The sequence below is a fragment of the Corvus moneduloides genome, chromosome 23 (genome assembly GCF_009650955.1).
Source record: "Corvus moneduloides isolate bCorMon1 chromosome 23, bCorMon1.pri, whole genome shotgun sequence".
Taxonomy (NCBI): domain Eukaryota; kingdom Metazoa; phylum Chordata; class Aves; order Passeriformes; family Corvidae; genus Corvus; species Corvus moneduloides.
The window spans coordinates 16923-39029 of record NC_045498.1 but is presented as its reverse complement, the minus strand read 5'-3'; the positions used below and the strand labels follow the sequence as shown (position 1 = coordinate 39029).

Below are 22107 nucleotides of genomic sequence, written 5' to 3'. Positions count from 1 at the left end.
TCCACATCTATCTTTCTCTATGTATTACATATATTTACATAGGATTACTTTTTAAAAAGCCCCCTGCTAGCACGGGGAAAGTCCTCCTTTACACGTTCCCCCCCTCCCCCTCCCCCCCCCAATCGCCTCATATCGTGCCGCTGTGCTCCCCTCCTCACAAGGCTTCATGGTACACGTGTGCGAGGGGACAGTGCTTAGGCCACCCACGGGACCCCTCGGAGCAGGGGCTGCCAGTCTGCTCCACCCCAGCTGGCAGCTCCCCGGGCCGCGGGGCAGGGGTCTGGTACCGCACCGGGGGGCACCCAGGGGGCCCTGCGATGCCGCAGCTGCTGCGGTGCATCCCGGCAGGCTCCGGCTCACTGAATGGCGTGGCATACTCAGGCTCTGGCGGCAGCGGCTCTGCGTACTCATGGTGCTTTCCCGGGACGTCATAGTGGCTCAGGACCAGCGGCAGAGTGTAGCCCTCTTCCAGGAGTGGCTTGAAGGTGGAGGGACCCGTCTGGCTGCTGGGGCTCACCTGCACCAGGTCTGGCTCAGCGTACTCTGAAACAGGGAAGCCGCCGTGTCAGAGGGGCTCATGGTGCTGTGGCAGAGGTGGGTGGGGTGGGTTGAAAACGTTAGCATGTTTGGACTTCCAGGGATGGGAAATGCCAAAACCCACCCAGGGCAGGGCACCCACACACGGAGACCCCACATTCCTCTGCCACACCAGAGAGGGGCTCCTGCTGTCCCCAGCCACCCTCCAGTGCCAATAGCTGTGATAGAGGTGGACTACTACTACTAAATAATGTGTGGCGTTATTACAATCAATTATAATAATTAATTATAATAATTAAAGGGGGGGTATAATTAATCAGGGCCTCCCTGTTGCAGGAGGACCATGATGCAGGAGGAATCAGATCAGAATGGGGAGGGGAAAATGGGCACCCCAGGGCATCCCCGAGGGTGCAATGGAGGAGACTCAGCTCTGGCTCTGGGCTGAGGGACAAGTTCATGCCCTGATGCCCCTGTTACCTGGTGACTGGGTCCGGCTCAGGTCCCCTGGCGTGGGGAAGGAAGACAGGCTAGGGGCTGGCAGGCTCTGCAGGGAGCAGACCTGGCTTGACTCCAGCTTGGGGTACCCTGGGCAGGGAGAGGAGACCCTCAGTTGTCACAGGCTGTCACCTGGACATGCAGGTGCCCCTGGGGGGTGGAACAGGTCCAGGCTTGGCAGCAGCACCAGTTAAACCAGCTGCACCCCATGGCACCGATTTTTGGGAGGGGTTGTGCACCCTTTTACCTTTTGTGATGCCGCAGTTCAGCTCCGCTGTTGACTTCCTGCCAAAGGGAGAGGCAAGATGGGGCAAGAGGTCCCAGCTTCCCCGTGCCCACCACCACCCATCTCCTCACACCCACTGCATGGGGGACTGCACCCCTTGGGACCCAGTGAGCAGCTGGATGAAGCTGCCAAAATTTGGGGAGGTGATACTGAGTCCCCCAGGGCAAAGCAGGGGTCAAGGCAGGACGAACCTCTTCCTGTGGCAGATGAAAGCCAGGAGCAGGAGGCAGGAGCAGAGGAGCACAAAGCCAATGAGAAGCACCACCAGCAGTGTGGAACCTGGGGAGGGAGGGCAGTGTCAGCTCCCCCTGGGCCCCCATCCCACCCCTTTGCACCCATGAATGCCAGGAGCCCACCTGGGGCCACTACAGCAGGAAAATCAATGTGTTCCCACAGGGGAATGAAGCCCCACTGGCATCTGGAGTACCACCAGACAATGCTGCACCCCAAGGACAGCCCCCCATGGCACCCACCTGCCTTCTCCGGGTCCAGGGCGATGCCAGGGATGGGGGTGCGGCTGGCTGGGTGGCTGGTGGGTTCAAGGACCTCCTTGGGGACACTGGGCACTGCGGGGCAGAGTGGGGACTGTGACTGTGGGACCACCACTGGGTGCACAGGGAGGTGGAGGCCCCAGGACGACGTTTCGGACACGGAGGTGCGAGCTCCTGTGGAGGGTCTCACCGTAGGGACGGGGCGCGCGGACCCGTGCCAGCTGGCAGCCCACCAGGGCCACCTTCAGGGCCACGCGCTGGTGCCAGCTCTGCGGTGTGACGCGGACATAGCGGGCAACGATTGGGGGGATAAAGGCATTGGAGACCTCCCCTTGGCTGTCGGCGTTTCCTTCAAACACCTGCCGGAGAGGGTGAAGAGGAGCCGATGGCCAAACATCCATGGGAAGGGGGTCTCAGCCCCATGATGTCCCCCCATGCACACCTTGTCCTCCTGGCCACTGCTGCCTCTGTAGGGTCTCCAGTTCTTCCCGTCGCGGCTGGAGGAGACGTGGTAGGACGTCACGTAGTAGTCGTGCTGCTCGGAGGAGCCCTTTGTGATGATTCCTGTGAAGGCAGGAGGGGGGTCCCGGCTGTTAGTCAGAGGTTGCGGGCCTGGGGAAGGGCCGCCCTCTACCCCACTGCCCTCCACTCCCAGCTAGAATAACCCCCATCTCTGGGATACTCAAGACTCAGCTGGGAAAGGACTAGGAGGGCAGGACATGTCACCTGGCAAACGGGGGGTCCTTCTGATCCTGGGAGGGGGTTTGGGTGGCAGATTCCAGTGTGGGATGCCCTGGTCTGCCCCCAGGAACAGATAACCTCCAGCCCCGGCTGCCAGCCCTGCATTCCTCCCTCCTCCAGCCTCCGGCTGGACAATGTCCCCATTTTCCTCGCCGCGGTCGCCAGCCGCTGGTGCACAAAGCCCCTGCTTTCGGCAGGCTCTGGCCAGACAAAAGATGCTCACTGGCACCAGATGCAAGAGCATAATATTAACTTGTTCATCCCAGAAATGGCTGCAGATGAGGGGGGCAAAGGGACAAAAGGGGGACAGGAGCAGCCAGGGGGGCTAGTGTGCATCTCAGTTTGCACCAGTAAAACCATGGCACAGTGAACTCCAGAGAGTCCTGGGAGTTATGGGGGTGCAACTGCCCTGGGCAGTTTTGTGGGGACGAGTGAGGCTGGCACAGCGGGAGGACAGTGGTCAGCGTGAATGGGGACACAGGCAGCTGTTGTCCCCATCTGATGGCCAACTCTCACCTGTGACATTCCTTCGGGTGCCCAGGTCCAGCTCCAGCCAGGCGGCCCCGGCACCGGGTTCGGCTGCCCAGGAGTGGCCGGTGGTGCTGAGTGCTGCCCGTTCGGCCACCCAGGCTTGGTCCTGGCCCAGTGCATCCATCTCGTGCCACCAGGATGAGGCATTGAAGGCGACCACCTCCAGCACATCATCACAGGCTGGGGACAGGAGACAGCACACTGGGAACCCGGAAACCCCAACTGGGCACATGCGGGTGGCACCAGGTCTGACAGCCAAAACTGTGCCTTAATTTTAGGGCAGATGGGAAAAAAATACCTTTGTGGAATACAAGTCGCTTCTCAGAAAGAGATCCCCTGTGTGGAGGAAAGCAGGGGGAGCATCAGACAGGGGGTGAACAAACCCTGGGGTCTCTGAAATGGAGGGGTGTCAGTTTCCCAGTGTCAGCGTGCATGGGTCCCGCAGCTGTGTGTGGGGTGCAGCCCCAGCCACTCCTCACCCACCTTTTGGAGTGGAGCCCATTGGCAAAGGCTGCCTCATAGAGCGTGATCCCCTTCTCCCGGGACAGGGTGACCTGCCCGCCCAGCTCGTCCGCAATCACCCCGGCATGCACGGCTGCCTTGCACAGCACCGATGTCTGCGGGGAGCAGGGGGTAAGGGCAGCACCCCACGGCAGGCCTGAGCATCCCGTGGGGCACCCCAAGGCCACACCCATCACCTCTGGGTTGCTGGGGGTGACAAGCAGTGGCCACATGTGCTGTGGGGACCGTCCCCGGAGGGTGCACCATGGTGCCCACACTTACATCCCGGTAGCCCTGGCTTGGGTTGCCCCAGATGTCCCCATGGATGTCCTTGCAGCCTGCAGGGCAGTACACACTGAAACACATGGTAAGGGGTGGGTCAGGGCTCCCTCCCATCCAAACCCCCTCTGCACACCCGCTCTGCTCCCCATCCCACCAGACCTCTACCTCAGGAGAGGGATGGGGATGAAACCGGGGCTGATGGGGACCCCTGGGGCAGGGGACACCAAAATGGGACCATTCCCCACCTCCGACCACTCACCTGACATGCTCCTGGGTGTAGTGGGTGCCTCGAACCAGGCAGGAAACCAGGTCTGCAAGGCAGGGACACCCCAGGGTGAGGGACCCCCACCTGCCCCACAGCACATACCCACTTCTGCCCCAGGGCACCCCATTCCCCTTCCGAATTTAATCCTGCTCCTCATTTGGGTTTTGCCCTTCAAGTCCCCATGTCTGGAGGGGCAGGGAGGGATGGCCCCTTGGTCCCTGCAGCCATTGGCCCCATGGCACAATCTAGGGTGCCTGTGGCTCTGCCTGATATTGGGGTGCCACCTGACTTGGGGGCTCAGGGTTCTAGAAGGGGTCCCAGCTGGCTGGATGGCCTGGGAGTCTCCCATGTTTGCCCCCAGCCAGGGAGAACATGGATGTTCAGGGAGCTTAGGGAAATGGGAGCCCATCCCGAGGTCAGCAAGGAGCTCCCTTCACCCCCCTGCATGGGACAGGATGCGTCCCAGGGGTGTCTCTGTGTCTCAGGGGATGCTACCCCCTGTACCTGGGTGCTGCGTGGTGGCATAGGATAAAAGAAGCCCTCGTCCCGAGCGGTGGCTGGTGCTGTTGAATAGGACGGTCACAGTGCTGGAGTTTGTCACCAGGAGTGGGGCAGAAGGGACGGAGTTCCTGCAGTAGGGCCCTGCCAGCAGGGATGGCACCATGGAGAGATTTGGGACCTGGACCCTCTCCTGGCTCAGCCCTTGCCAGGGCCAGGGGGGCTCAGGCATTTGGGCTGTGCTCAGGGTGGTCCCAGAGTTGTCCCACATCCAGGGTGGCCCATCCCCAAGGTAATCCCAGCACCAAGGTGCTGAAGGGTGGTCCCATGCAGTGTGGCCCCATGCCAGGCTGGTCTCATCCTGAGGGCGGTCCCATGTTCCAGGATGGTCCCACACTCAGGATGATCCTATGCCCAGGCTGGTCCCAGCCCCAGGGTAGCCGCATCGCCCTCATCGGGCACCTGCCACTGCATCCCCCACTGCAAGGACTGGTACACATGGCATCACCCCATGGGACTCCAAAATGGGAGCTGTGTCCTTGTCTCCCCCCCATGTGCTCTTTCACAGGTGCTGCTGAAGCTGCCTCCTAAACCATCCCCCCCCCCCCCCGTTTAATCCACATTAATTTGCAATCTCCATCTCCCTGATTAAAACTTCAGCTTAGCAGGCAGGCAGGTTCCTTAGGGACATCTCTGCTCCCTAAGGGGGACAGAAGGTGGCCCCAATCCCTGGACTGCCATCACCCCCTGTCCCCCACATTGCTCTGTATCATGCCCATCACTGGGGCCTCTGGGCACCCAGAAATGCTTTGAGCAAATGCCATTGTTGTCCTGGGGACAGGGAACTGTGTCCCTGTGTCCTCATGGGGCAGCAGGTGACACTTCCCCCTGTGCCTCAGTTTCCCTACCCTGACCCACACCCTCACCCTGCCTAGATCATATTGAACCGGGAGGTCGATCCCAGGGGACGTGGAACACACGTGCACGCAGAGATGTCACATATGTGATAGAACTGAGGTCTGCATGATATGCAGATGAGATGCAGATGACACACAAGCAGATTTCCCTTCCACCAGTTGCCAGATGCCAGTGCTGCCCTGGGTCAGTGGTGCCACATCTGTATGGATCTCAGTGATACCCTGGGAGCTGGGAACCCCTCAGCTGAGCCCCGGAGGCTGCCACCCCCATGGGGACCCTGCCACGTCCCAGTAGAATCAGGCCAGGGGCCAGACACCGGGTCTGAGTCAGCAGGAAGGAGCCCACAGCCTCCGCCTGCTCCAGCCGCTTCCTGAAAAACATCTGGGACTTCTCAAGGGCCGGCGTCAGCCGCGAGAGAGGGAGTGGAACCCAAGCTCTGTGTCATGCTGGCATAGCCCTGGTGGCACCCAAAGGGGCTGCGGGTGTCCAGCCACCTTCCCCAGCCCCCCAAGAGCATCATCTCGGGGGGTCCCCCCTTTCCTGCATTGCTTTGTCTCAGCCTGAGGCCAGGAGATCTCTTAGCTTTGGGAACAAATATGTCCCTGAGGCCACAGCAGAGGGGATGGGGACCAGGGACCTCGCATGCTGTCACCCCTCTGGGGACCAGCCCAGAAAGGGTGAAAGCCCTGAAGAACAGGGAGAACTCCCAGTCCCATGGATCCAAGCTGGCTCCTTTCCATCCTGCATTTCCCACTGCATCTCCTGTCCAGCCCCTGTCCCTCACCAGGGCTGCTCCTCCATCCCACCCCATCACTCCCCCCACCCCCAAGACGTTTTCCTCAGCACTCGTCATGCTCCCAGTGCTGCCAAATCCCTCCAAGATGATTAAATCTGTCTGGGAAAATCCTGGACGTGTTTGGGCAGCGGCTGGGCCGACGAATTAATTATTCAGTGGCTGCATCTGGTCCCAACTGGGCAGTTCCCCTCCAAGGCTGGCAATAATCATCTCTTTGGGTACCTGCCTCCTCAGATATCCCCATTCGCAAATATTACTCTCCTTGGATATCCCCCTCCTTGAATATCATCCCCTCTATTTGGGTACCCTCACTCCTCAGGTACCCCCATCCTTGGATATTTCTCTTCTCTGGATAACCCACTCCTCAGATATTGGGTACCCCCCATCCTCTGATATTCCCGTTCTTGGGTGCCCCCTCCTCAAATACCCCCTTCCTTGGATACTGCCCTACCTGGTTACACCCCTCCTTAGATATTCTCCCTCCCCATTACGAAATCAGCTAAAACCCCAGATTTTCCTGATATCCTCCCTATCCACAGCATTGTTATCACTCCTGCCTCAGTTCCCCTGGGACCCCCCCTTACCGTAGGCAGTGCCAGTCTGGGGGTCAGCGAGCAGCAAGGAGCTGTGGGCACAGTGCTCCGAGGATTCCAGATCCACATCCCCGAATGCCAGGAGCAGGGAGGTGCCTGGGGGGGCTTGGAGCTGCCAGCAGCACACGGTGTGGTTGGGATATGTGCCCGGGTAGTTCTTGGAGCTCAGGGTGCCACTGTGGGGTGTCAGCAGCGTGTGGCCGCAGCCATTTCCTGCAGAGACACCAGGGAGGGGGCTCAGACAGGCTGTTCCCTGCCTCTGTCTCCCCTCTTGGTGAGGCCCCCAGAACAACCCCTGGGCACCTGCAGCCTCTTCAAGTGTTTTCCTCGTCCAAAGCATCATTTTCTAGTGGTTTTTCTGGATGCTCCCAGCACTGGGAACTGTCCGCAGGGGGATCCAGGGATGAAGCTGCCATAGCTTCCCCCAGAGCCATCCCCTCTACCTCCAGCTCCTCTACATGCCCCAGTCCAGGAGAACCCCAATTTGGGGGGATACAAAAGGATTCAGGGAGGGCTGTACAGCACTGGGCAGCCCCTGGGACCCCTTGACTGGAGCCTTGACCTTGAGGATAACCTTGGGCAGCTGCAGCATCCCCACCGCCTTCTTCCCAGGGTGATGCCAGACCCACCACAAAAGGGGCTTTTCTCCGGGCTCACTGCCTCTGGGCATGAGGGAATATCCTGGAAATAAGCTGAAAGCGTCCGGCGTTGACATCTGGCCGGAATTTCTGGGCAGGGCTGGGGTGCAGGGAAAGAGGGGAAAGCACCACTCAGCCCCACTGTATGGGCTGGGGGTTTGTGGGGGTCCAGTGCTCCACACCTCTTCCCCACATGCCCCAAAAGCTGTTGCTCCTGCCAAGCATCATCCTGGCACAGCCAGAAAGAAAAGGGATGGTGGGCACAGATTTGCCCAGCCTTGGCTTCCCTCGCTGTCGCTGGGAGACGACACAAAGCGCCAGCAAGGGAAAATCCTGCAGGGATAAAAAAGCAGGGGCTGGAGGTGAAAGATGCCAGCCCCCCCACAGAGCCCCCTCCTCCTCAGCCTGCGGAAAGGGCTGCCAGCCAAACTGGGGGGAGGTTTATCCTATGGGACTGGGCGAAATCACCAACTTTTCCCCTTTCTGGGCAGTGTCTGCTGACAAAGCAAAGCCGGGAAGGATCAGGCCCTCCGAGAGTGGGGGCTGGGGGGGGGGGCAGTGGGGACCCCAGGGCTGCCAGGACAATAGCTCCCAGAAGGGCTGCTCTGCTAGGGGAGAGAAATTTGGGGTGTGTGGGGGGAGTTTCTAGCCCAGAAAGTAGAAGCCATTGGGATCTGCATGGAAAACTCTCTATGGCCAGGACAGCTGGACACATGAGCCCAAATGGGGCTCTTGGATGGATCCCCCCAGCTCCATATCCACACTGGTGGTGTAGAGGAGCTGCGGGGACCCATTCTGGGAAAAACCCATCCAAGGAAAGGAAATCTTTGTTAGAAACATCCTGAGTGTGACCAGCGCGTGCCGGGAGGGAATGCCAGAGATAAGCTGAGAGCTGCAGGCACTCCTGGGAATTTGACTCCAAAGATGCTACCGAGGGGCCAGGAATAGCCAAGAGAGAGCCACGGGGGACTTAGTCCCAGCCGCGGAAACGTCACTCCTCTCCCAAAAACTGTGAAAACTGGATTTCCGGTGGGTGAGGGTGAACTCAGGGCTGGGCCCCGCTGGGGTCATTCCTGCCAGGGATTTGTTTGTTTTCTCACAGGATGCAAGAAAGACACAACAGGGCGATGGTCCGAGAAAAGCCCGGCACACTCTTGCCTCCGTCATGCTGACGGCCCCGGGAAAGCTCCTCCGCGTCCACCAGTGGGGGTTTAGGATCCAGTGGAAAAACCCGCTGCATGATGTGCCCCAAATCACACTTGGGGAACGTAGCGGGATTCTGTCTCCAGTGATCCCGCCCTGGCCCCGTGCCTCAGTTTCCCCTCGCGGAGAATAATGCTTTGGATGACCCGTCGTTGTCTCCTCGCTGTTGGATGAGTTGCGGACGAGTGACACCGGGAAACACGAACTTTTGGATGACGTTTGGGTGAACATTCCCTCGGGGTTGTTCTGGACCTCGCGGCTACAAATCCTCCGCAGCATTCCCGGGACGGAGCCCACTGCCCGGCTCTCCCGGCTCTGCATGTAAACTCCAGTGATCCCCTTAACCCGGGGATTAGGGGTTCCCCGGGAAAGGCCTGCAGGCGGGATGGAGCCGAACGCAGGACTCTCGGGACCTCCGGGGTAGTTGCCACCGGGGGCAGGCACAGAGAGAGCCTGGGGGGCCGCGGGGAAAATAGGCGGGTGCAGGACCGGCGTGATGCTGGGGTGGTGGAGGCAGCAGGGAGCTCGTCCCGTCCGGTACGGGAGCAGAGGGATACCGGGGACCCCGTCCCGGACCAGTAACAGGACAGACGGACGGCGGCGACCCCGTCCAGTCCGGTACTGGGACAGAGGGATGGCGGGGATCCCGTTTCGGACCGGTACCGGAACAAAGGGATGGCAGGGACCCTGTCCCAGGTCAGTACCGGGAGACAGGGATAGCAGGGACCCCCTTCCGGAAAGCAACCGGGGCAGGCGAACTAGGACGACCCTGTCCCAGTGTGGTCCGGTGTGGACACAGCGGGGAACCGTTCCCGGGAGCCCATCTTGGTCGGATCCCGGTCCAGACACAGCGAAGAGCCCGTCCCGGACCGTCCCGGGCCAGAGGCGAGCCCGTCCGGTCCTCCTTCCCAGTCCCCATCCCGCACCAAGTTACGGTCCCCATCCCGGCGAGCGAAGCGGAAGCTCCGGGGGTACCGGTGGGAGCGGGGCTCCCGGTGCCGCGTCCCGGTGTGGGATGTCCCGCCGCCGGTGCTCCGCAATCGGCACTCACCGTCCTGTGCGCCGGTCGGGCGCAGCCCCAGCGGGCCGAGCAGGAGGCAGCGGCGAACCAGCGCCAGCGCCAGCGCCACCGGGGCTGCCCCGCCGCCCGCCCGCATCCTCCTCCCGCCGCCGCCGCCCCGGCCCCGCCGCGGCCCCGCCGCGCTGTCGCCCCGGCCCCGCCCCCCTCCACCCTGCCGCGCCCATTGGCTGTCGCCCCCGCGTCACCATTGGTCCGCCTCGTTGTCAGTCGACCGGCCCGCGCGGCGGGGGTGAGGCGGGCCGGCCGTGGGAGGTCCCGGTGGTCCCGCCGGGGCTGGCTTGGGGCGGGGCGGGAGATGCCCGGTACCGCGTTCCACGGCTCGCTGCCGGGACCAGGGGGGAGCGAACCCCGCCGTGACACCCCCGCCGGCAACTCGTGTCCTGGGCTGGCGGGGGACGCCACGAGGGCGATACCGCCCGCGGCCACCAGGGGGCAGCACAGCATCACGCGCTTCACCGGTCGGCGCCTTTAAGGCAGGCGGCGGCCGGAAGTGCTGGCGGCCGAGGCCGCGGCGGGCACTGCGCATGCGCTGCTGCTGCCCGGCCCGGCCCCCCCCCATCCCCCCGTTCCCCCGTCCCACAGCCCCCGGTCTCGGCCGCTCGCCGACGGTAAGGCCCAGCCGGCGCCGCTCTACGGGGGCCGGGAGGGGCCATGCGGCGCGACAGGGCGGGGCGGGGCGGGAGGGGGCCCGGCCCCGCCGTGAGGGGAGGGAGGGGTCGCCGCCGTACGTGCCGCCGCCGCTGCCGCGAGGGCGGACGTCGCGCGCGCGCTGCTGGGGGGGGGGTACTGGGGGGGGGGCCCAGCGCCGGGGGGGGAGGCCACGCCCCCTCCCCCGGGCAGGCCACGCCCCTTCACCGCCGTGCGCGCCGCGGGGTGGCCCCGCGGGTCCCCTCTCACGTGACCCCTCGACCCCAGCGCGGGTGAGGCGGCGGCCTCCGAACCGCAGCCCGGAGGCACCGCGGGGTTCCCCTGTGTAGCCCTCCCCCCCCACACCCCCCCACTTAAGGCCTCGGCGCGATCGCCGCCGCGGTTTGTCCGTGTCCTATTAACCCCCCCCTCGATGGCCATCTGGGGAAGCCCAACCGTCTTTCGGGGAGTCTCGGGTGGGCCTGTCTGTCCCCCGGAGCGGGATGAGGTGCGGGGACCCGCGGGGGTCCCACGCCTGGAGCCGGGTGGGCGCGTGGCCCCTGTGCCGGTGGCTCTCCAGGTTTGTCGTGGTGCATCCCAGCCGTGGGACACCGAGCCCCCCGTCACCCTCCAGGAGATCCTGACCTGAAGTCTCTGACATTTAGAAGGGATATTGAGAAGAAATTCTTCCCTGTGAGGGTGATGAGGCCCTGGCACAGGTTGCCCAGAGAAGCTGTGGCTGCCCCTGGATCCCTGGAAGTGTCCAAGGCCAGGCTGGATGGGGCTTGAAGCAACCTAGTCGAGTGAAAGGTGTCCCTGCCCATGGCAGGGGGTGAGATGAGATGAGCTTTCAGGTTCCTTCCCACCCAAACCATTCCACGATTCTGACACTGGCTTTCCCAGCAGCTTGTAGACCCCAGGCTTGCAGGCATGAACTCCAGCCCCACATTGAAACAAAACCACCTTTGTGCCTCCTGCACAACCATAGACACATCCTCTGGGAGTGCAGCTGCTCTGGGACCCCGTGTCAGGTCCTCCTGTGGTGGCACCACACCTTGACGCCAGCTTCTACTGGGAAGGATTACCCACAGGCATGTTCCTGGTAGTGAGGGATCAGAGCATCCCAGGGGTGGACCAGAGCATCCCAGGGACGGCTGGAAGCACTGCCGGCCAGGGCCAGCGGGAGAAGCTCTGTGTTGGAAACGCACTCTTGCCAAAACCCACCATGTGGGTTTGTTCCCTGGTGCCAGGTTGGGGGGTTCAGAGCTGGAGAGAGCTGCTGGCTCGGGAAGTTATGAGTGGGATGACACTGGGGGGATCTGCCTCTGGGATCTGTTCCCAGCTCTCGTGATCCACAGGGAGGAGAAAACCTCGCCGGGTTCATGTGAGAGATGGCGAATGCCGAGGTGAGCGTCCCTGTGGGTGATGTGGTGGTTGTACCAAGTGACAGGAATGAAGGGGAGAACCCGGAGGATACCAAAACCCAAGTGATCTTGCAGCTCCAGCCGGTGCAGCAAGGGTGAGTAGGATTGTACTGGTGTAACTGGGAGGTGCGAAGTGGGATGGGGGGGAGCCCTGTGGGTTTTCATGGTCCGGGGACAGAGCGTCACTGTGTTTTCCAGGTCTGCGTCAGTTTTGTGCCATGCAGGGGAGAGAGAAAATGCAACAAATTAAAGCTTTAGTGTGTGTGGCTGTCACGGGGCCTCCGAGGGCTGAAATTGTCCTGCGAGGCTGTGTTGGTGCAGTGCTCCTGGATCGTGGAAGCAGTGCTGTCCCAGTCTCTCTCTTCCTTCTCCAGTCCCAGGGTTGGGTTTTGCCACACTGCAGCTGCTGAACGCAGTGGTCTGTGTGTTCAGACCTTTATGTGCCTCTGTGCCAGCTCTCCCCTAAAATAATCCTCTTCTAAAAGTGAGGCTGGGATGTGGAGGGAATTTTGTGGCTCCCTGGCAGCTGCTGCAGAGAGTGGTCTCATCTGCACTCTGGATCAATCAGGATGGAAAAAAACTGGCTCTAGTTTGCTAATATTTGCAGGGCAGGGTGGCTGTGGGCCTGACAGCAACTTCCCTTTGTGGTCATCTGTGCTGCAGTGTCACACAGGACTGGAAGGGAAATCCTGGGACACTGGGCTCTGCTTCCTGCTGTTGAGGGTGACAGAAAGCAGAGGAGAAGGCACAGGGAAGCCTGCAGAGCCGCCTCAGTGGCGCTGGCAGTGTGGAGGGTGGGATGACAGCACTGGGAATGCTTCTGCATGTGTCAGGCCTTGGGATTATTCGTGTTTTGTACGTGCCAAAAAATTCCTGGTGATTGAAGCTGTATCAGACAAAATTCATGTCCCTTGAGGACAGGCAAAAAGAAATTAACTGAATTTTTAACCCTGTGCTGTGAATCCTAATCTCCCATGATTTATACAGTTTGTTTATGGATGGCCACTTTCACCACAGGATTTACCAAGAGGGCTCTGAGGCCAGCGCTGCTGTGGTGGCCGTTGAAACCCACACCATCCACAAGCTGGAAGAAGGGATTGGTGAGTTCCCACTTGGCATGGATGAATCCCCTCCTATGCAGGGCTGGTGTCTCCAGTCCGCTGGGCTTCCTTCTGGCTCTGCCCCTGCAGATGCTGATTCCCAGGCATGGATGTGGGTGCAGGGGCTGGGCATACTCTGGAGTAAGAGTCTGCTGTTACTGCTTGGTCTCAAAGTCCTGGAAGTGAGATCCTGGCTCTCCTGCAATGAATGGTAAGGGCTCCCACAGGGTGCAGGGGAGCCGGGATGTCACCCTAGTCATGTGTGCAGACACTGGCAGCAGGAATGATAGTGATGAAGATGTGGTGGCTGAAGCATCAGGCTCTGGTTGCGGGGTCTTTGCTGAACCAACAGTCCGATGGTTTGGATTGGATGTTCAGAAGAACCAAGCAGGCTGGCTCCCAGTGCTCCCTGCCATCCTGAGCAGTGTGTGGGAAAAGGCTCCTGTCACCGGGTGCTGTCACTAGATCTTGACTAGAGTTCTGCTTCCTGTGTGGGTATGGGTCTTTTGGCAGGCTTAGCAGAAACTCTGCACGTGAAGAGAATATATTATCAGTAAATATCTGGTATCACTGCTAAAGAGGTACCAGAGCTGCAAGAATTGGAGAGATATCTGTGCTTCAAACTTTAAACCATTTTGTTGCCACTAAGATTGTTCTCATTGACACCTACCCTCTTACAGATGTGTTGGATTTCTGATTTCACGTTTCCTTATAAATGAACTTTATTTGGAGCATTGTTATACCAAAAAGCAGATCCCAGTTGCTGTTAAGAGTTAATCTGAACTAACTCTGAGAAGACAAAGAGAGGACTGATCCTGAACTGGGATCTGGCCTTTTTTTTGGTTTCCCAAGTGCAGGTCTCACAGCCTGTGAGCTTCCAGCTCCTGCCTTGTGGGATTGGAGCCTCTTGGGTGGAAAGTTTCATTTTGAGTCGTTCCTCCCTCAGACCCCAGCACCCTCGAAACGAGTGAGGAAATCGAGATCGCCTATCCCATCACCTGTGGGGAGAGCAAAGCCATCCTCCTCTGGAAGAAGTTTGTCTGTCCAGGAATTAATGTCAAGTGTGTGAAGGTAAGGGAGAAACTCCCAGTGGATTTCTCCTCTGCTCTCCAGGTGCGCTGGTTGGCCTCCACAGGAATTCTTTAGTTTTTGTGTTTCATCCTAACCGAGTCCTTGGATTGTTGGTGCTAAACTTGTTTTTTGATGGGGAGAAGCATGGAAAGAGTGGGTTAAGGAGGGAAGGATATCTATCACCCACTTCATATTTCAGCTGTATTGGCCTTTGAGGAGGGACTGAAGGCAGGCAGGAGATGTGTGTTGAGATCTGGCAGAGCTTTGCCTCCTCCCTTTTCCTCAGTGTCCTGGTACTCCACTCCTGTCACTTCCTTGGCAAGCAGGTTGCATTGAGAAGGGAAATCTTGGTGTTACCTTTTCCCACCTGAGAGTATGGCAATGTGACAGCCAAGCCCCTTGTGCTCCTGCCCCTCAACAGGAACTACTCGAGTCACTGGAGCAGGGCAGAATGGATGCCCAAGGGAATACCTGTGTCAGCTGGATGCTGCTGGGCCATTGGATGTAACAGAAACCTCCTGTAATGATCTCCAAGATGACTGTACATGTTCATAGGAGATGATTTGGTTCATATAAAGCCTTCAGGGCTGTTCTTGGTTAAGGCTGTTCTTGGTTAGGGCTGTGAATGCCTGTGGCTGGCAGATCATTCCTACAGACGTCCTTCCTGGAGCTGTGAGCGTTGCTGTGTCCAGGGGATCAAAGCTGGGAGGGATCTGAGAAGCAACTCCTCTCTCTGGGTGGAAGTGGGGGCTCAGATGAGCTGTGTTGGATGTCCCAATCCTCCCAAGCGATGTTACCCTGTTTGCTGAGCCTTTACTTGTCTCATTGCCAGTTCAATGACCAACTGATCAGCCCGAAGCATTTTGTTCACCTGGCTGGGAAGTCTACCCTGAAGGATTGGAAGAGAGCCATTCGCCTTGGAGGAATCATGCTAAGGTATTTGACCCTGTCCAGCTTCAGGGCTCCACCCCTGTAGCTGCAGGACCCCCAGCAGGTGTTTTGTCTGCTTTGCAGTCCCCAGGAGGCCTCTTGGAGGCCCACAGTACCTGGCCAGCAGCCTGCAGAGATCCCGGCCCCATGATGTGAGGGTCAGGATCCCTCATCCTGGACAGAAGTGGCCTTGCCTGGGGAACCTGGGGTGGAACAGGACTGAAGCCCTGTATGTGAAGCTGGGGCTGGCTTGTATTTGCCATTTGAAAGCCTTGCAGGAGATTTTTTGTGTGCAGAGTGGCCCTGGGATCTCCCTTTCTCTTTCCTTCCCATGGCCATAGCATTCCCAGGTGGAATACTGCCTTTTGTCTTCAGGCTGAGATTTGAGCTGAGCCTGATTCTATCCCTACTCCCTGCACAGGAAGATGATGGATTCAGGGCAGATTGACTTCTATCAACATGACAAAGTTTGCACCAACACCTGTCGAAGCACCAAGTTTGATCTCCTGATCAGCAGCGCCAGAGCACCAGTGCCAGGGCAGCAGAGCGTGGTGCAGACTCCAACCTCAGCTGACGGTAGGAAAGCAGTTACCAATGCCATGGGAACTTCCCTCTGATGCTCCTGTCCCTCCCACACACACTTTACACCTTCTCCCTGGGCACAGCAGGGCAGTCCCACCAGGAGATTGCTCTGGTTTCTGGGAAGGAAAATGCTTCTCATGTCTGTTTGGAGAAGTCTTGGCAGCATCCGTCAGGGAGCTCTGCTCTGCAGGACTGGGAAGGCTGGAAAACTGCTGGCATCAAGCAGCTGCTTTCCAGAGAGGCAGCGTTGGTAGCCAGGAGTGGGATTGAGAGCCTTGCAGGGATCCTTGCTCTGGGATCATCACGTGAGCAAACACCTGTTAGAGCTCGCACAGCATTTTCTGATATATTTTCCAGTTGGGAGTCTGTTATAAAGGCATGACTTAGGCTCATACTTAGGAGTGAATTTAGAGATGCTGTCCTCCTTCAGAACATCCATGTGCAGAATGTGGTGGCTGGACATGATTTGGTTGTTGTTCGAACTGCAAGTTCTCAGTGATCCTATGCTGCAGAGCAGAAACAGATCTCTTTGCTGAGGTTAAGGGAGAAGACTATTCCCAACTGTACCACACTGTTAAGCTGGGTGGGTTATATTTCTCTGAGCCCCTGGGTGGGTGACATGGCAGAGTTGTCCATAGGCTAAGGAGAATCTCTTGGAAAGCACCATAGCCAACTTAGAGTGGCTGCACATTGGTTTAGTCCCAAATTTGATCCAGAAACTTAGGATCAAGTCAGATCCATTTCCCTTCTATAAACCAGCTTGGACCCTGGCACAATTTCCTGAGGGATTAGGGGTGCAGAGCTGCCTGTGAATGATGCAAGGCGAGAAGGGTGGCTGGGCTGAGCCTTATTTGTTCCCTTCTTTATTCTGATCCCTTTCTGCTCCCTTGAACTGGGACTCCACTGTGCAAGGCACATGGTTTTCCCTCCAGAAGCCCCAGAGTTCTTCACAGTTCCAATTGAGAAGCAGCAATATTTGCTTTTAACTGTTTTGGTTGAAAGGATCCAAGCACAAACCTGACGCAAAGAGTGAAAGAGAGCCTGGGGAGGACTCAGGGGTTGGGAAGCAAAGCAGGGATTCAGGGCTGGCAGAGGGAGCTGATGGGGGCTCTCTGGCAGGGAGCATCACCCAGATCGCGCTGTCGGAGGAGAGTATGGAGGAGGGGATCGAGTGGAACTCGGCTCTGACAGCTGCTGTCACCATGGCCACTGAGGAAGGCATGAAAAAGGACACAGATGAGATCTCAGGTAATCTCAGGCTGCTTGTTGGGTGGTTTTTTCCCCTCTCCTCCCCTGTTACATTTTGGAAACCTAAATCTTCAAAACAAGTAAAATTTGGGCAATGACAAAACTGTCCCCCAGCCCCTTGGCTATCCCAGCATTTCCCAGGCATGGAGGCTTTCTGCCAGTGGAGCTCCTTACCACTGTAGTACTTTGTCCGTGGCCTCGTGGTGGATGGATGATCCCTTAGATCAGATGTTACTGGTTACAGTGAGGGGCTTTTCTATTTTATTCCAAGGATGTGAAACACATCTGCCAGCCTGGAGCCAGGCTGGAACCAACAAGGAGCAGAGTCATGTTTGTTCCCTGTCGACTCTCTGTTCTGTCTCTCTGGCCTTGCATTCCCTTGTAGTATCAGTATGGAAGCTTAGCTAGAATTTCCTCAAATAATGATATTAAGTTCTGCACCTTGCAGAAATGTGAAATGTTGCCTTGGAAGTCATGGACTTGCTTGAAAACCTGTTCCTGATTTGCTCCCCAAGTCCATTTTGCTTGGCTTGGGATTGGTTAGTTTTTTCACGTGTCCTGTCCACCCCAGTGGCCAAACTACCTTGCAAAGGTAGTCACTTTGAAAAGATACGTTTGTCTGAGAGGTTTAAGGTGGCCCTGTGGGAAAAATGCCAAATGCTTGTACATGTTGACTTCTTTTCCTCCTCTTTTGTGTCAGAGGACACACTGATGTTCTGGAAAGGAATAGCTGATGTGGGGCTGATGGAAGAGGTGGTGTGCAACATCCAGAAGGAGATAGAAGAAGTCCTAAGAGGTGTGCAGCAGCGGTTGGGTCAGTCTCCCTTCCAGATGACAGGTAGGTTGTGAGGAAGAAGCCTCAAAAGGGCAGCTGCAGGCAAAACAAAAAGTGCTAAGGGTCCATCCCACCATGTAAAGCTGGTGAGTCAGGATAGGGAGTGAGTTCCCACTCATTAGCTGAGTTGTGGGAGCACAGTCTCTGTGTGTTCTCAGCCTGCCCAGCTGTGAAGTCCCCTTGCTTCAAAGCACAAGGACACACTGTTCCACCCTGTTCCCTCAGCAAAGTGACCCTGGCAGCTTGCTGGGACCATCAGATGACTGTCTGCAGCTCCCAGCCCTCATGGAAGCTCTCCCAGAGTCACTTGGACTGGAGTTACTCAAACACTTCTCTGTGACACTGCAGGCTTAAACAGGTCCTACCCCCTCACTTCTCGTTCTGCTTTCACTGGTGCCAGAAAACCTGTTTTGGGGGCTGAACCAGATGAGGGAAGCAATCTGGGTTAAAAATAACTCCCCTCCCCTTTTTAGGGTTATTTTTAACTTGGATCAGCTCCCTAATCCGGTTCGGCACATGCCCCTGTGAACACCTCTTGTCGATGCTCTTCCTGAGAGAACATCCATGTAGCCACAAACTTCATTTTACCCAGGATTTTTTAAAAAAAAATTTCTAATTTAACTTTGGGCTGGCGGGTCTTTGTGTCTGGTAGGTGGTAGTTCTTTGGGAACTGCGAGTGGTTGAAGTCAGTGGATTATAATAGACATTTTGCACAGTTTTCAGCGGAGCTTGGCATGTTAATGACACTGTCAGCAGCATGGGGTGATGATTTGTGGGTGGAGAGCTCATTTGTATCTCTGTGATTGCAAATTACACTGTCATTTGCAGCAATTTGGAGCTGCTTGAGTGACACAGCTCTGTTCAATTTGCTTTATCATGTGAATGGGATTTTTTAATCCTGGGATGTCAGAAGGATGAGGGAGCTGGGCTTCCCCTTGTTAGCTAGCCCTTGTGAAAGAACAGAGAGAGTTTGAAAAAGCGGTAGAAAATTTTTGGTGTAACAGGAGCATCTTTTGAGTGCCCAAGTCTTAACATCCCTGTGCCCTTTCCTTGGAGATGCTGCAGTCCTGAACAACGTTGCCCATACATTTGGCTTAATGGACACAGTCAAGAAGGTACTGGACAACAGGAAAAACCAGACAGAGCAAGGAGAGGAGCAGTTTCTTTACACATTGGCAGGTAAAGTGCCTAATAAGGGTTCACATCCTGCTGCTGCTCTTGGGAATGGACGTGACTTTCCTTCCACACAACCCCAATGAATGAGGGTTAGTGTTCACTACAGGCTACCCCAGAACAAGTGCATCCCAATCCCTTTCTGTCCTAGGGCTTGAGTGGAATTTTGTCTCTCCCCTGCCTCACAGAGAGCAGTTGCTTGGGGCGTTGGACAGCCCAAAGTCCGTGCCCTTTGCTGCAGTCGGGGTGTTGCGGGCTTGAGTCCAATTCCCTCGGGATCAGGAATAGGACCTGCCAGCTCAGTGCTGGGCCATAGTCACCCGAGCCGTGGACAGTGTCATGCTGTACCTGAGCTAATAAGCCTGTCCGAGTATGGGGTGCTGAGCTTCTGCTTGTCTTGGCTATCGGGGCTACCTGCTTGTCTTGCGGAGCTATTGGGTGTCCTGCTCAGCTTCCCCTGAGCTGAAGCCACTGACTGACCTGGGATCCCCAGAGCTGCTCACTGAATGTGTCTCCCTCCTCGCTATGTCCTGTAGGATCTGTTGTTATCTGAGATGTCCTAGTCCCCTACTGCCCTGAATAAATGTGGTTACTGTGCTACTTCTGGCTCCCAGTGTTCCCACCACTGACAAGGGTTGAGGGGGATGTTTCGCTGACCCAGGCATCCTGCTGCTGTCCCTAGTGCAGGTGCTTGGCTCCTGGGGAGGTGACCCAGCCAAGCTCAGGAAGCAATTCTAACTGCCAGGGTGGGGGGTAGAGGTGGGGTTGTCCACACTCCCTTGCGGGTGGGTTTAGTTTGGGGAGCAGGAATGTCCATCTCCTCGTCAGTAGGAGTAGCCAACAGGTACAGAATGTTACCTGTGTCTTACCCAGGCGCTGGCAGCCAGAACATTGACCAGGTCTATGTGGGTGGCAGGAGAACCTACCCTTTTCCTTCAGTGCCATTTGATCTCAAGGGAGAAGCCAAGATCAGGCTCACTGGGTGGTTGGGTGACCTCCTGTCACAAACCTGGGAGTGATGGTTGGTTCTGGAGCCCCAGGAGCTCCTACTTACCCTGGCGTGACGTGTTGCTCCACCATTCCCTTTGCAGACCTGGAGCGGCAGCTGGAAGAGCAGAAGAAACTTGCCAGGGACCAGAAGGCCAAGTCCCAAACCATCCAGAATGTGGTGCTGATGCCCGTGAGTGCTCCCAAGCCCCCCAAGAGACCCCGTCTGCAGCGTCCAGCCTCTGCCACCATCCTCAGCCCCTCCACCCCCATCCAGCAGCCTCAGTTCACTGTCATCTCCCCCATCGCCATTGCGCCCGTTGGACAACAGTTCTCTGTGGGCAACATCCCGGTGGCAACCCTCAGCCAAGGCTCCAGCCCGGTGACTGTTCATACCTTGCCATCTGGCTCCCAGCTCTTCCGATATGCCACCGTGGTTTCATCCTCCAAGACCAGCTCCTCGGACACGGTCACCCTGCACCCATCCTCCAGCCTGGCACTGCTGAGCTCAGCAGCCATGCAGGACAGCGGGGCCCTGGCCAACGTGGCGGCCGTGGTCAACCCTGTGGAACTGGTGGCCATGGAGTCTGGCATTACTTCCACCATCCAAGCTGTGGAAGGCACCTCGGACGATGGGCAGACCATCATAGAGATCGACCCGGCGCCGGATCCTGAGGTAGACACAGACGAGTCAGACGGCAAAGCTGTGATCCTGGAGACAGAGCTGAGGACTGAGGAGAAAGTGGTGGGAGATGTGGAAGACCATCAGCACCAGGTCCATAATGTGGAGATTGTGGTCTTGGAAGACTAGTGGGGAAGGCAAGCATCAGTTAGGGGAAGAGTTGGGAATTTGTTTTATTTCAGGCTTTTTTGTTAAGCATCTTTTCCAGCCACCCCATTTGTTACCATGGATATTTTCATCGTACTGTATATTTCATATATATATATATATATATATATATATATGTGTGTACAATTTTGATTTTTAAAACAAAGCTGGAGAAACACGTGAGACGTGGAAAAGGCTCCGTCTCTGTGGAGCACTGAATAGTACCACGTGTGGCAGGGTCAAGGAGAGACTGCATCTCTGCTGGACAACCCAACCAGGAGGAACTAGCCACGCCTTGGTGCTTCTGCTCTGGGGCTGCCCTGGCCCGGAGGCTTTATTTGAGAGACAATAACTGGTGGCTTGAGTGTGGATGTGGCTGTGAGAAGGGTGATGGATTTGGGGTGGAACAGGTACCTCATTTGTATTTTTATTTTCCCCAGGGAAGGGAATTCTGTCAGACCCTTCACTGTCACCTCAAATGGGATTTTTTATTCTTACTTTGGGGGGGACTGACAGTACAATGAATTTACTGTGCGTGTTCTCCTCCTCCACACAAATTGTTTTTATATATCTATTTTTTTGTATTTGTTTGCTCTCTCCCTTCCCTTGTCCAGATTTCCCAGCTGCAAAGCCCTGGGACCTTCTCTCAGGGTCCCTCTATCCCAATCCCACCTCTTCCCACGGCACTTTTCCCCCATCCCTTTCCCTGCCTGGCAAGGCTCGGTGCTGCAAATGCCGCTTGAAGACTCCGAGATCACTTCAGCCTTTTGTATAAGGCAAACTATAATCAACTCAAGCTCAAACCCAGACCCTCCCCCTTGGCTGCTCAGCGCCGCAGGGACCTTTCGGGGTGTACAAAGCATGTTGTGCTGTTGCTTTCCGGGAGAGCCGGATTTCGGATCGGGACAGCTTCTGTTTACATTGTGTGCTGAGGCTGCTCCATGCTTGTCGCTACTTGTTTGGTGATTTTATTTTTGTATTATTTTTTCTTCTTTCTTCCTATAATCTCTTGGCAGGATTTGAACTGGCACGTTGGGGAAATACTGTGCACCCCGCTGTTTTCTCTCTTTCCCTCTTTTTTTTCGGTGGTTGGAGATCCATTTGGGCTTTGCCACACTGGGAAAATGGAAGGGGGGAAGCACCGGGTGGCTTTAGAGCTGCAGAGGTTTGGGAGGGCTGGGAGGGTGGGAGCTGCTTGGCTGGAAATATTAAGCAGAGCAACGGCAAAGGAAACACAGCTGGGGAGGGTGGGGGGAGGGCAGGAAGATGTGTTTGGCTATTTTTTTGCATTAAAAGGAAAAATAGAATTAAGCTCCAATGGATTTTTCATGGAGAGGTGAAAGGCGGTGTCTCCGTCACCTTGGGGACAGCAGGGATCCCAGAACCTGTTTGTGAGGGGTGGTTGCTGCTGCTCTGACCTTGGCCTCTGGGAAGTGTTTCCTGGC

General features: G+C 57.1%; 2 protein-coding genes across 8 annotated transcripts; one reads left to right on the top strand and one right to left on the bottom strand.

Moving 5' to 3' along the window:
- Positions 1–12: 12 nt before the first annotated feature.
- LOC116454971 (discoidin, CUB and LCCL domain-containing protein 1-like) lies at positions 13–10389 on the bottom strand. 6 transcript variants are annotated; one of them, XM_032132209.1, is made up of 15 exons: positions 10042–10389; positions 6926–7147; positions 4634–4771; positions 4124–4175; positions 3865–3937; positions 3565–3698; positions 3380–3417; positions 3067–3261; positions 2252–2373; positions 2000–2168; positions 1792–1884; positions 1510–1597; positions 1280–1317; positions 1015–1122; positions 13–543 (listed from the first exon to the last, which is right to left on the bottom strand). In XM_032132209.1, the coding sequence occupies exons 1-15, from the start codon at positions 10298–10300 to the stop codon at positions 155–157; spliced, it is 2118 nt and encodes a 705-aa protein (XP_031988100.1). In that variant the 5' UTR covers positions 10301–10389; the 3' UTR covers positions 13–154. The 6 variants fall into 6 exon arrangements, with proteins under 6 accessions (XP_031988100.1, XP_031988102.1, XP_031988104.1 ...); XM_032132211.1 differs by lacking the exon at positions 10042–10389 and adding an exon at positions 9827–9932; XM_032132213.1 differs by lacking the exon at positions 10042–10389 and adding an exon at positions 7238–9798.
- GMEB1 (glucocorticoid modulatory element binding protein 1) lies at positions 10381–21710 on the top strand. Of its 2 annotated transcripts, XM_032132216.1 has the most exons (10): positions 10381–10464; positions 11842–12002; positions 12925–13007; positions 13954–14078; positions 14911–15014; positions 15430–15584; positions 16710–16838; positions 17539–17676; positions 18730–18852; positions 19938–21710. In XM_032132216.1, the coding sequence occupies exons 2-10, from the start codon at positions 11875–11877 to the stop codon at positions 20642–20644; spliced, it is 1692 nt and encodes a 563-aa protein (XP_031988107.1). In that variant the 5' UTR covers positions 10381–10464; positions 11842–11874; the 3' UTR covers positions 20645–21710. The 2 variants fall into 2 exon arrangements, with proteins under 2 accessions (XP_031988107.1, XP_031988108.1); XM_032132217.1 differs by lacking the exons at positions 10381–10464; positions 11842–12002 and adding an exon at positions 13098–13218 and having other exon boundaries at positions 12924–13007.
- The last annotated feature ends 397 nt before the right edge of the window (positions 21711–22107 follow it).